General features: G+C 31.9%; 3 protein-coding genes across 3 annotated transcripts; 2 read left to right on the forward strand and 1 right to left on the reverse strand.

The window, feature by feature from the left end:
* Positions 1 to 184: 184 nt before the first annotated feature.
* Positions 185 to 2,529, forward strand: HELRODRAFT_173424 (hypothetical protein; the record flags this gene model as incomplete). The annotated part of the gene is made up of 8 exons (XM_009020031.1): positions 185 to 187; positions 354 to 416; positions 554 to 631; positions 962 to 1,033; positions 1,173 to 1,238; positions 1,585 to 1,632; positions 1,734 to 1,778; positions 1,861 to 2,529. The coding sequence occupies 8 exons, from the start codon at positions 185 to 187 to the stop codon at positions 2,527 to 2,529; spliced, it is 1,044 nt and encodes a 347-aa protein (XP_009018279.1).
* Positions 2,530 to 10,563: 8,034 nt separating this feature from the next.
* On the reverse strand, positions 10,564 to 11,010 carry HELRODRAFT_173425 (hypothetical protein; the record flags this gene model as incomplete). The annotated part of the gene is made up of 2 exons (XM_009020032.1): positions 10,564 to 10,724; positions 10,836 to 11,010. The coding sequence occupies 2 exons, from the start codon at positions 11,008 to 11,010 to the stop codon at positions 10,564 to 10,566; spliced, it is 336 nt and encodes a 111-aa protein (XP_009018280.1).
* Positions 11,011 to 11,375: 365 nt separating this feature from the next.
* HELRODRAFT_185631 (hypothetical protein) lies at positions 11,376 to 13,914 on the forward strand. The gene is made up of 7 exons (XM_009020033.1): positions 11,376 to 11,522; positions 11,979 to 12,073; positions 12,262 to 12,418; positions 12,625 to 12,765; positions 12,877 to 12,950; positions 13,146 to 13,218; positions 13,411 to 13,914. Exons 2-7 carry the CDS (start codon positions 11,985 to 11,987, stop codon positions 13,534 to 13,536), a joined length of 660 nt encoding a protein of 219 aa, XP_009018281.1. The 5' UTR covers positions 11,376 to 11,522; positions 11,979 to 11,984; the 3' UTR covers positions 13,537 to 13,914.
* The last annotated feature ends 58 nt before the right edge of the window (positions 13,915 to 13,972 follow it).

The raw sequence follows: 13,972 nt of genomic DNA on the forward strand, positions 1-13,972 counted from the left end.
GCTGCTCTGTGTACTTTTTCGTAAAGAATTTATTGGATTTTATTTATATTTTCGATTTTTTTAGGATTATATTTTTACAATTTTAATCTGTCAATGTTATTATTATTATATTATTTAATGAAATAAAATTTTTGTTAAGATAACGTTATATAGGTATCCCTGGCTGAATAGTTGACAGATCAGCATGGTTAGTCCGCTAAAATTTATCGATTTCTAAACGAAACTTACCGATTTTGAAAACTTTTCAACGTTTGTAATTAAATAATTGATTGGTTAATTGTTTAAATGGTTATTTCAATAAGTAATTTAGTTATTAATTATTTAATTAGTTAATTAATTAATTAATTAATTAGTGTGATTGCGCCGTGAAGAAAGGGCAAATGTCTCATCTTGCCTGCAAGCCGAACGTTTTCCATGTTAGTATAAAAATTAACGTCTGAGAAACGTACATTACATTTCATTGTTTCGAATATCTTGTTTATATTTTAATTTAATTTAATTAATTAATTAATTTTTAGATAAACTTCATTTTTTTTACTTTTTTCCTACTAAGGGTGGGAACTGTCATTGCCAACACCATCCGCAGTTGCACCAGCAGCCAACCTTTCTCGTTCATGGCTCGCCTATCGAGGTGATTTAGGAAACATTTTTCAGCCATAAAATTTTAAATTACATCTCGCTAATTGTTGCTATCTCTTTCTTCTCTTCTCTTTTTTTCTCTGTTTCTTTCTCTCTCTCTCTCTCTCTCTCTCTCTCCTTTCTATCTTTGTATATCTAGCTATCTATCTACTTCTTTATATCTCGCAATCTCATCATATCTTTATGCGTCTATTTAGAAAATTGTCACATCTGTCTGTCTCTCTATCTCTCTCTCTCTCCTCTCTTTCTCTTTCTCTTTCTTTTTCTTTGGAAAGAAAAGAAAATATAAAAATATTAACAATGAATGATTAAAATTCGACAGGATGGTGCTATGATGCACCCAAAAAGTTTGGTCATCAATCCATCTCCAACTGGATTCACCAGCATTGCTAATGTATTTTATAAATTCGTTAAATTTCGCTCGCGAAAAATACATTTTTCACTTTCTATTTTTTATATTTAATATCTTTAAATATTAGTTGAATGTGACTTAACCGAAAATTAATTGGAAGCATTACAAAAAACTTACACAGGTAGTTGAACCTAAGAGAGATATTGTGATGGTGGATGATGATGATTGCCACGAAGGCCGTGAAATGGTATAAAAATGATTTTATTTAGTTTTTTTTTATCTATTTCAACAAATAATTTTTCAAGAAAAATGTTTTTAAATGAACATTCCATCGAAATTTTTTTTTTTTAAATTGCCAAAACTTTTGCCCATTTAAGGCAGATGATCGGATGCTTTCTTTCGCAAATGGCTTGATTGCCTCATTTATTTCATATAGTTTTACTTGTCTGTTCAATTATTATTTTGTTTTGTATAAATCCATCAAGATCCATTTCATTAGGCTTTGCGTGTTGCAACAAATTCCACGTATGTGAGAGTCTGGTATTAGAAATTTTATATAATAATTAAAAAGCAAATTTTTTTTCAAAAATCAGAAAAGTTGGTGCTGGTACTTTTGCTGTGGGGGAGAAAAAAAAGAAAGTGTAAGTCCAAATTTGTGTTACTTCAAGATCGATACATAAATATTTATCAAACACCTAACACCTGTCTGCTTCAGTAAAACGTGAAATAATTTTTTCATTAGCACTGCTTGCTGTGCTGCTCGCTGTGCTGTCCTCCTGATTTAGAGGTGTGTACATAATTCTTTTTTCTTTATTAATTTTCATAATTCCAACTCTAATTTTTTAATTTGAATGAATAAATTTTTTAAGAAAAGAATGGTACGCACCAGCCCCTACCAGTCCAAATCTTTTGCTGTGGTCAAAAATCCGGACAAGCCGAAACCGAAGCCGAAAGAAGAGTTGCCCCAGCTGACCTATGGACCTTGTGACGGAGGGATAACAACTTACCAAGTAACAACTCCCCACGTGCAATTTCAACCGGATGAACGCGCTCAAGTTAAACAATCCCATCATTATCCTTTCCACCTCTTTGATTTGCACCATAGCAAATCAATTCCTGCGGCAGCATGTGCCTCAACTGCCTGCTCCCAACCAACACATCAAATATATTCAGCTGGATCGAAAGTTATCGTCAACTCTCAACCGCAGATGGCCAGTAACTTCATTCCTCAAAACGGAAATTGGGTTTCATCTCAGCCAGCCGTTTCACCTTTTCTTTCAGCTTCAGCAGTTGGGGTTGCATCGGGCCAGTCGTGCGGGCAGAATGGAGTGTGTGGCGGAGAAACTGTGCTGCGTTTGAGCGCGCACAACACGGCATGCAACAACAAGCCGACGTCGAACTTCAGATTCGAAGAAGATAACAGGAATGTCATGAATGGGAAGGCTTACTCCGTCGGGAACAATTTTACTGTTGGAAATTTCAACGCCAACGGAGGATTGAATCAAGGAGGAAACTCTGGATTGATCCACTTTCATTAAATGTCGCATGACGCTATTTTTGCTTTGGTTGTAACATGATCAAACAATTGATTATACAAACAATACGATTGTTAATTTATAATTTCGAACAAAACTTTTAACTGATTGACTTTTACTTGAATCAATGCATTAGGGACGATATTATGATCATAGTGTTTTTAAATAAAATAGCGACTCATAATGTATTGCATTGAAATTGTCAGTTAACACGTCATCAATAAACTTTTAAAAAAAAACCAAAACAATTTGTCCATTGTTCATCGTGTTTTCAAATCTCAAATCGACAAAAATCAAAAATAGAAACAAAATTTTCAGAAAATTTCTAAAAAATTCCCCTAAAAATGCTAAAGGGACACGATGCATCAAAATACACGACAGCAGTAACGTTAATTACGTTGGCTCTGGTCTCCCAGGTTCTCTCAAGAATATGTTTCATATGTAGGGACTGCCCAGAGACCAGACGGACCCAATTGAAGTACTGCGGTTCGTCACTGAACGTCAGATGCACCGTTTCATTTGTCAGGCATAATGGTTAGAGGAGGTGTTAACTTTGTCACCGATGTTACAGATTTCTAGTTAAATTGCGATAAATATTGTTGTTGTTGTTGTTGTTGATGGTTGTTGTTGTTGTTGTTGATGGTTTTGCAGTTGTTGAAATGATTGCTTCGTCAACATTCTTTATACCACGTGCTACAAATTCCGCCAGGCTGTAGCAAAACTACTTTTACTACTATGAATTAAAAAATAGTAACTTAAAATATAACATCACTGCTAGGACTAGTCAAGTACCTATCCTACCATCATTTAAAAAGAATACAGGCTGTTAAAATAACAATCGAAGTTAATTGACAACAAAACCACCTAACCACTGACACTTTTATTACTAACACTAACTAATAACACTTATTATTATTATTATCATTATTATTATCACTATTATTATAAATAAAAATATTTAATATATATAATATTTATAATAATATAAATAAATATAATTATTTCATTATTAATATTTGGTATTTGTAGTTAGAAAATAAAAGGATGTTCCCATTATTATTATAATTATTATTATTATTATTATTATTATTATTATTATTATTATTATTATTATTATTATTATTATTGATAGCAGTAACACGATAACAACAGCAACAATAACACAATAAAAATAACGACTCACACAGTCACACCCTATCAGGTTGTTGTCAATAGAAACTGCCACAACTTAACGATGAAAAATCATACATATTCACCAAGAAATGCCAACAACATGTGCCGGCTGAAGACCATCGAAGATGAAGTTTATATCAAGCAAATTTCTCGGATAAATAGATTCGAAGGTTTAGAGAGTCTTGCAAAACAGAACCCAGAGCTGAAGGCGAAATTAGAAGCCAAGGAAAAATCTGAGGCGAATGTTAAACCTTTTTGGAATATCAGGAAGAAATTGGTCTGCGTGTGTAACAAGAATGCATGTAACTCTAATAAACTTTACAATGAATATTTGCATCAGGTGATAATAGATTTAGAAGATTGAAACAATTTTTTTTTTATAATTACGTATGTATAAGTTTCTTAGCTAATAATTTAAAAAAGACAAAAAATAAGACTGTATTTTATTGATTTTTTAATTTAAACTTCTGAAATGTCAGTTTCGCCGTCCCAAATTTCATCAAAATTATTTTCAATCCTCAATTAATTTCGTTGAATTTTAAAAATTTTGCAATGGAGTACCCGTTAAAAATTGACTTTGACCGGGACCGGTTGGATAACCTGCTGGATTACATTCTGAACGTTCTCCCTACGCAAATGAAAGCAGTGGGAGGCGTGAGGAACCGTCGTCTTTTATTTATAAAGAGTGTATTGACGGATGTACCGTTAAAAGTTCAACAATCAATCAAATCAATTAATCAACCATTCATTCAATGAATTAATCAACCAACCAATTGACTAATCAATTAATCAATCAGAAATCAATAAACCAGCAAATTGAATGAACAAATTATGAAAATATAAAAAGGAGTTTCTGATGTTCGCTGAAGCGCAAACATTTAACCGTACGGATCTACAAACATTTTGGAGATTTTAGAAAGAAAAACACAACAGTTCCTTTTATTTGATATCATTCAAAAATAAAAAATGACGAAAATTTAAAAACGTTCGAATTTTGAGCAAACAAACATAACGAAATATCATCCAAGAAAAATAATTAATTATTAATTATATGTACAATCATTAGTCATTCTCGGAGAAAATTATATGAAAGAATGTTCATAAAAGTAAAATTTAAAGCGACTACGAGAAATAAAATTTGTTTGATTTGTTGGTGTTGGTATGGTGGTGTGAAGCGAAAACAAAAACATCACAAAAAAATAGTAAAATGTCGTAAGAATAGTAGTCAGTCACCTACCTACAATTAAATTACTCTCAGGGCCCTAGCTTACCTATAATGATTAACTCAACTCACCTACCTACCTACAAATTTTACATGACTAAAGTATTTTATTTTACATACTTTAGCGTTTTTATTTTACATAAAACTTTTGAACTAATGTTAAGCCCTAGCCTACCTACGGTTGTTCAACTCATCTCAATCCCTAACTTACCTACGAATTAAATTAAAGTCCGGTAAAGAGAATAGAAAATTGAAGAGAAACATAACAACAACGACACCGAATGAATGGATGTTGTGTATGTGTGTGTTGTTTTGATGTTTTGATGTGTGTGTAAATGTGCGCGCGTGTAATCTCCAGAAACTTCTTCTCTGTTATTGTTATTGTTGTTATCTTGATATATTGTTGAATCATCATGAGACCACCGTCTGAAACGTGCTGACGCCCACCACAACCCACCTCTGATCATTCTGTAGACAAATTTTTTTATTGGCTTAGTAGTAAATGAACAAACGAATGAATGATTGGTTGATAGATAAAATGAATGAATGAATTAATTAATTAATCAATCAATGAATCAACGAATGAATAGAATGAATCAATTAGTCAATTAAATAATTTGAAATATTGAGTGAGAAAATAAATGAATGGGGAAAAATAAAAAAAAACGAAACTAAACCTTACTTCAAAATTCGTCGTTACTGTACTCCATTGCACCGACCATCACCATCTGGTCGGCACAAAGATGTCATCCGAACTGCAGAGTGTCAGTCGAACAGCCAACGAGCTGATTCTTTCTACACCACCATCGTCATATGTAAATCATCATGAGAGACCACCATCTGAAACGTGCTGACGCCCACCACTGCCCACCTCTCATCATTCTGTAGACAAAATTTTTTATTAGCGTAGTAGTAAATGAATGTTAAAATCTTAGAAGCAAAAAATTATATGAAAATAATGGCAAATAGATAATATTTTAAAATAATAAAGAGAGTGAAATGTAAAAAAATTCACCATTTGAAAAAGGCAGAATGTTAAATGCTTTCCGGTTCCTACGTTGTCCTCCAAAGCTGATGCCAGTCCTCCGAGATTGTTGTTGAAACACAGTCCGTATTGAGGAAGAAAGATAAAGAAGATTCTCATCAGAAAGCTTAGCAGTGCCTGCATCTCAAATTGCTTAATAAAAATAATCCTATCTACCTATTCAATTACCTTAACTAATATATATTAAATTATTAATGGTACGATAGTCGAAAGTCCCCCTTCCTTCTCCCTCCTTGCACAGAGGCTCACCGACAGCCAGGGCACCGGATAGTAAACCATTGCCGTGCGGATAGTAGACTATTGCCGTGCGGATAGTAAACCATTTGCCGTCCGGAAGCCGTGCGGGTAGTAGACTATGGCCGTGCCGCATGGTAAATCATAACCGTGCAGATAGTAAACCATTGCCGTCCGGATAGTAAACCATTGCCGGTTCACCATTGGCCACCAAGGCTTACCTCTGACAAGAGACTTTGAAATCCAGAGTCAATCGGCTATCGTACCCTCAACTTACCTATTCATTACAATTAAGCCCTAGCTTACTTAAAATTACAAAACTCAAGAGCCCAATTCATTTAGCCAATCGGCACCCACCCCACCACCTACGTAATGCCTTGGGCTCCAACTTAGTAATAATAATATAAAACTTAAACCCTAAATCTATTAATGAGTATGTGTTACAACGTAGCCTTAACTTACCTATTCATTACATTACGGTCCTAGCTTACCTAAAATTACAAAACTCAAGAGCCCAATTCATTTAGCCAATCGGCGCCCACCCCACCACCTACGTAATGCCTTGGGCTCCAACATAATAATAATAATGTAAAACTTATATTAGCCTACCTATCGATACACTTACAGCGTTTTAATTTACATTACAAGATTGTTCCTAGAATTACATTATTGCCCTTAATTACCTATAAAATTAAATTACTCTCAACCTTAGTAATAATAAATTAGAATGTGTAATGAAAATAAAATTACGCTCAAATACTAACATATGTGTTTATGTATGTATTTGTGTGTGTGTGTAATACGCTGACGCGTGTAATGTTGGTGCAAGAAAAAATAGAAGCGATAAACTTACACGCCTACCTATTCAACTACATTAGTGTTGGATGCTTCTTATCTATCCTACCTACAATTAAAATTATGCCTATCTAACCTACTTATATAGCTACTTAATGTATTTGTGTGTGTATGTGTGTGCGTGTGAGCATTCTTACTTAATGTTAAATTACATAGAAAAACAGAGAAAAAAGAATAAAACGTATCCCGGCCAGGCGTGTGTTCTTTGCCACGGAATGAATGAACTTAGCCTGACATCCTCCATGATGAACTCCTCTGGAAGCTTCAACCTGAATGAAATGGAAAAATGCTATTTAATTAATTTAAATGAAAATAGAGAAACGAGCCGCGGTGAAACCCGCCATCCGGAAAAGCCAGCCAACTGGCAAAAAGAACCACAAAGAAACCGTAAAACGAACCCCAGCCAGGCGTGCATTTTTCGCCACTGAATGAACGAACGTAGCGTGACATCACAACCATTCTGATCTTCCACGATGAACTCTTATGGAAGCTTCAACCTGAATGAATGAACCTGAATGAACCTAAATGAATGGAAAAATCTTATTTATTTAATTTAAATGAAAATAGAGAAACGCAAAGAAGCCGACCGGTCGGCAAAGAAAAGAACCTCAAAGAAAGGTATCTATATAGGATTTATGCTCTATATAACTCTATATAACTCTATATAACTCTATATAACTCTATATAACTCTATATAACTCTATATAACTCTATATAACTCTATATAACTCTATATAACTCTATATAACTCTATATAACTCTATATAACTCTATATAACTCTATATAACTCTATATAACTCTATATAACTCTATATAACTCTATATAACTCTATATAACTCTATATAACTCTATATAACTCTATATAACTCTATATAACTCTATATAACTCTATATAACTCTATATAACTCTATATAACTCTATATAACTCTATATAACTCTATATAACTCTATATAACTCTATATAACTCTATATAACTCTATATAACTCTATATAACTCTATATAACTCTATATAACTCTATATAACCGCGCAAACTCTATATAACCATGCAAACTACCACATTCAATCAATAAAATTCCCACCAAAATCAGGAACTACCGCGTACCTGTTGTATGTATGATGTGAAACAAAACAAAAAAAAAACACAAAACGAAAAACACACCGCCAAGAGTAAAAGAATAGAAGTCCCTAACCTACCTATATAACTAAATTACCTTACGCTCTAGCCTACCTATATAATAAATTAATCTCAATCTCACCTACCTATGTTTCATTAACTTAACTCAAGACTCATGAAGAAAGAGAAAAAAGAGTAAAACAGAACATAAAATATTATCACACAAACAAACATGATGTATGTATGTATGTATGAGCAACCGCTAAAGAACCCACCTAAAATTAAAAAAATTAAAAAAATACAAAATACAAACATACAAACCACAGACAAACATATATAGCCCGCGCAACTCTATATAATAAAATAAATAAAAAATAAATAAAATAAATGAGATCAGGCAGACCGCTTCAAGCCTTAAGCGAGGCAGAATGCCTGATCTGATTTTCATGCTGTCTCAGCTCCTATTTATACTCGTTTCAGCCATACATTCTCATCATTTCAATTATTCACATCTGTAAAAAACTTATTTAATGTATGTACTACACTATTATACAGTCTTAACCACAATGCTAAATTGACGTCAACGATCGAACGCCTTTGAAACATTCTGGTTGGCTGGTAGAATCTGCTATATTGCTTTTTATATAAACATATAATTTTATTAATTATTTGTATACATGGATTCTAGTTACTTTATATATATATATATATATATATATATATATATATATATATATATATATATCGGAGATAATTCCAAATAGTTTGAGACCATACCTTGCTTAACATCCAATACCAAGCCGTGCCGAGCCAATATGCATAGATTTATAAGCGCTTTAAAATTTTGCTCGCTTTATGTATATATTATATAAATTCATAGTAAAAGCAACAGTAATCAGTGCTACATATGTACGCACGTAGTTAAAATTTTTCTTAGAGTATTCCAAATAGTTTGAGACCACACCTAGCTTAACATCCAATTTCAAGCCAAGCCAAGCTGAGCCAATATGCGTAGATTTATAAGTGCTTTTATATTAAAATTTTGCTCGCTTTGTATATATATATATATATAGTATATAAATTCATTATAAAAGCAGCGCTACATATGTTCGCACGCTGTTCAAATTTTTCTTGGAGTATTCCAAATAGTTTGAGACCACACCTAGCTTAACATCCAATTTCAAGCCGAGCCAAGCCAAGCTGAGCCAATATGCGTAGATTTATAAGCGCTTTTATATTAAAATTTTGCTCGTTTTATATACGAATATCCCCAATATCGATATCAATGAAATAACGCGAGCGAATTTAAAAAATATTTTATTCTAAATATAATTAAAATAACATGTACACAAGTTTTATTAGCCTAGTAATTCTATCCAATCATTTAAACACGCACACCTTTCAATTGAACTATCTCGCTATTTCTTTTTATGCTTATCAGTTTTCCAGATTTTGAAAGAGCTTGTTCTCTTGGTATGGAAGTTAAAAGAATACAAATATATTTCCGTGCCGTGAGTGAATGAATGAATGAACGAAGAAATCAATCAATCAATGATTCAATTAATGAATGAATAATTGGAAAAATTCAGTGAGAAAATGAATGAAAAAGTGGTTGGTTAACCACCGAGTTTTCGAAACCAAAAGCAATATTTTTATTTAAAATTGACAAAAATAATTTCAAAATTCGACTCTATTATTTGTTTTAAAAATATTTAGTCAAGTACATACATATTTTGCATTTGCTGTTTGGGGAAATCCATGCAATTTCGTAAGCCAATCAAACTATGGCTTTATTAAACAAAACAATCAATCAATCAATCTTCGTTTAGTGTCCAGAGACCCAGTTCCCCGAGGTAGGATGTAGAGTTTTTCTTTGTTTGAGTTGATATGACAGACACCATTCGATTTCCATCGGGTCTCTTGAAGGCAGCAGATGTCAATCCTTCTACGCTCAAGCATTTCTGCAATTTCCATGCTGCGGCCAGTCAGTGATCCAACATTGAGCGTTCCAAGTCTAAGTACGATAGAGGGGCCATTCTGAATTTTTCTGTAACATCCCTCCACTATTGCATACTTCACAGGGATTCTTAGCACCCCTTGACCGCTTAAGGCCTGCTGGGAACTAGGAACCGTTGTTTTTCTTTGTTATGGCATAGAATAATTTGGGGAAAAGTTTATACATCCAGACACCCATCCTGATGACAACCACCAGTTATAAGTGGTGGGCCTAGCGCCTAGCCTTTTGCTCAAAAGCACACAAAGCAGCATGGATGCAGTTTTATGTTATGCCCAGGACCATTTCTAAACAAAGAACAATAATTTTATTTAAATTAAAAATAATAATTTCAAATTACATAATTCAATTGAATTACAATGTATATGGGTTTTTTAATTTAAAATGTCATTAATCTGCTGGCATAAATCTTCCAAATTTTTTGAATTCGTTTGGAGGCGGTCTTTACTTTTGAGTTTATTGAGGTTACTAAGAAGTTGTTCAGTTTTCTTCAAGTTAGAGATGTCAATGAGTTTTTTGTATTTTTTACTGTGGTCTGTAAATAAAAAATATTAAATAAAATTGGCTTTTAATTTTATAATAATTATAGAACTAAATTTAATAACCACTTTTAAATCATAATCTTCATGACAGCAATTCAACCAACCAGCAATCAATGAACGTCCACCATCTTGGTTAGTAACTGTTACGTCATCCTCATTGTTAGAAAGAATTGTGAACAAGACGTCGTCTGTCTGAGAATTCAAGATGTCCTCAGCAATTTCTTGCAGTTTCGGCATCTCCGGCCGACTCTTAAAAACGCTTTCCCTTTTTTTCTGCATGTCAATCTAAAAATTAACTCACTAAAATATTAACTAATAAACTAATTTAAGATTATCCACAATTAAATATATAAATTAAAGTACGTTGCGATTTTGTTTGTTTATGGTCTATTATCGCTTATTATCACATTGAAAAATATTTCAAAGCATAGAATGGTATTTTTTACAAAAATTGAACTATCAAACTTGTGCAACGTTGACTAAGCGTAAAAAAAAAGTGTAAAAACAACTGTTTATAAAAATTTCAAAATCTTTAAAATTATAATTAAACTTTAAATTTAATTAAAATAACTCAATTTAATCATAAAAATTTTTAAATTTGAACATTTTCGATGAAAACGTCATCCTTCTATCAACAGATCAAGGTGCGTGCTAATTTTTTCACACGTGCTGGTCGGTTTTTTACGGTTTCTTGTGTGAAAGTGGTTCATAATTGGCATAAAAATAAGTTTTTTTTACTTGCTACTTAAAATTACAAAGTTCATCCAACAGACTTTTTGCGTAGATTTCAAGTAAGTAGGCCGCAATGTTAATTTTTAATTAAAATTTTTTATTTTAAATTAGGAAGCTAAATAAATGTTATGTGTGTTTAGTGTTGTGTTGTGTAATGTCAAAGTTTAATTAAAGCAAAGTCAGCTGTATTTCTTTGCTTATTGTCACTACTATAGATAAAAAATAAACTATTTAATTTTCATAAATTTCATACTTTTTCTATTTCTGTCTCAACTAAACCAGTTTGTAAATTACTGCATAAACTATTTTTTACCGTAGTATCAATATAATAATTATACTATAGTATAATTATTATAATATAATATAATTAATTATAATAGCGTAGTTATTCTTATTACACTTAACTACAATCAAGTAACTACACTGATGTTCATTATGTGTGAAAAAATAGTAAAGTAACTTTTGTGTGATATTACAAAACATAAAATTAAAAACTAATTTTTTATGTGATGCAGATTACAATGTCTGTTTTGCTTGGGTCAGTCTTTCCTAACTTCACTGCTCAAACAACTATTGGTGAAATAAAGTTTCATGAATGGCTCAATGGCTCGTAAGTGTACACACTACTATACAATATGAATATATATAATACACAAACTTCCACAAAATATTTCCCACAAAGCTTTCAATCATTGGTTATATAATAAATTTTTTATTTTAAATTATAAAATCTGAAAGATAGTGCATATAATATAAATCATATCTAAAAAGTTTATTTATTTATAATAACTTTTCAAGATGGGGAATCTTGTTCTCACACCCAAAAGATTACACTCCAGTGTGCACCACTGAGTTAGGCAGAGTGGTCCAACTAGCTGATGAATTTAAGAAGAGGAGTGTCAAACTGATTGCACTGTCTTGTGATTCAGTTGAAGATCACAAAGGATGGTCTAAAGTACTATGCTTAAATTTTTATAACTTCTTCTTATTGTTTGTGCTTGATTTATGTAGCTAACTTCTAAGCCAGCTATTTTTCTCAATAATTATTTTTTGACATTAATTTATTTTTTAATTAGCATTCTACACTATAACAACATCTTTTTCAGTTTTTAAAAATGAATTTTAGCTTATAATTTGTAACAACACGCACTATGTGACAAGGACATAATGAGTTATATTGAAATGCCTGGAAACCTGCCGTATCCAATCATCGCCGATGAAAGCAGGAAGCTGGCCAATGAGTTAGGCATGATTGATCCTGACGAAATTGACAACAAAGGAATTCCACTGACTGCCAGAGCTGTTAGAACTTCAAATCAATATTTTTTTAAAACAAATTTTATCAAAACTTTCTCAAAAACATGATAAAAACGACATTAATTATTCATAATGCAATGTATTTTTAAACTTCAGGTGTTCATCATTGGACCAGATACTAAACTGAAACTTTCAATCATTTATCCAGCTACAACCGGAAGAAATTTTGAGTCAGTTTTTTTGTATAGAAAAAAAAATATTTTCATCAAATTTTTTGCATTGTCCCAACATATTTGTGCGATCTTATTTGAAAATAAATGTGCTTATTTATTGAAGCATTAGATTACATTACTTTAACATCACAAACTCTGTTTTTAAAAAAATTCTTCCTTGCTTATATTTTAATGAAATGTTTCTATGAACAGTGAAATTCTGCGAGTTGTTGATTCACTGCAGTTGACGGCAGCCAAACCTGTAGCCACACCTGTCGATTGGAAGGTCTGAAAATTTCTTTACTATGCTGTACTACATCTTTATTGCACACCTGTAAAATTTAGTTGAAAAGGCATGGAGATAAATAACTTATGTAGATGTTAGGTTAAAACGTTTAAAATACTCAAACGACGTGCCTTAATTTGTTTTATATGGTTTTATATTTGTTTTATATTTTCTTAAACTATTTTTAACTAGCCTGGTCAGCCGTGTATGGTTCAACCAGGTTTATCCCAAGAAGATGCAAAAGCGAAATTTCCAGATGTCCAAGTTAAAAAGGTGCCATCTGGAAAGGAGTACCTAAGGACCACCTCTCAGTACTAACATCTAGCTAATCTCAACAACGAAATATAACGAAAATGATTATGAATATACATTTGTTGACATTAGCTACATGTACATGTATGAACGTCATGTGCACATGTTTTATTGGGTTCACATTCCAGTTAATATTATCTTGTTAACGATGTTGTATTCTGGTGATATTGCTTATATACTTTTTTAATGTTTTAATAGTGATAAAACAAAAAAATTCACTAATTCATAATATTGTTATTTTGTTAAAAAGTAGTCTTACATATCAAAAATGAGCACAAATTGTTCATAATCCCACTTCATTAATATCTGCTTTTTCTTTATTTCATGACTAATACAATTTTTTTCCTACAACAAAATATTAAAAATATCAAAATTGAATAAAAATGGCTCGTTTTTTTTTGAAAAATGAAACAGAATACACAAAATAAATAACACAAAACAG

This window comes from Helobdella robusta (assembly GCF_000326865.2).
Source record: "Helobdella robusta unplaced genomic scaffold HELROscaffold_26, whole genome shotgun sequence".
Classification (NCBI taxonomy): Eukaryota; Metazoa; Annelida; class Clitellata; order Rhynchobdellida; family Glossiphoniidae; genus Helobdella; species Helobdella robusta.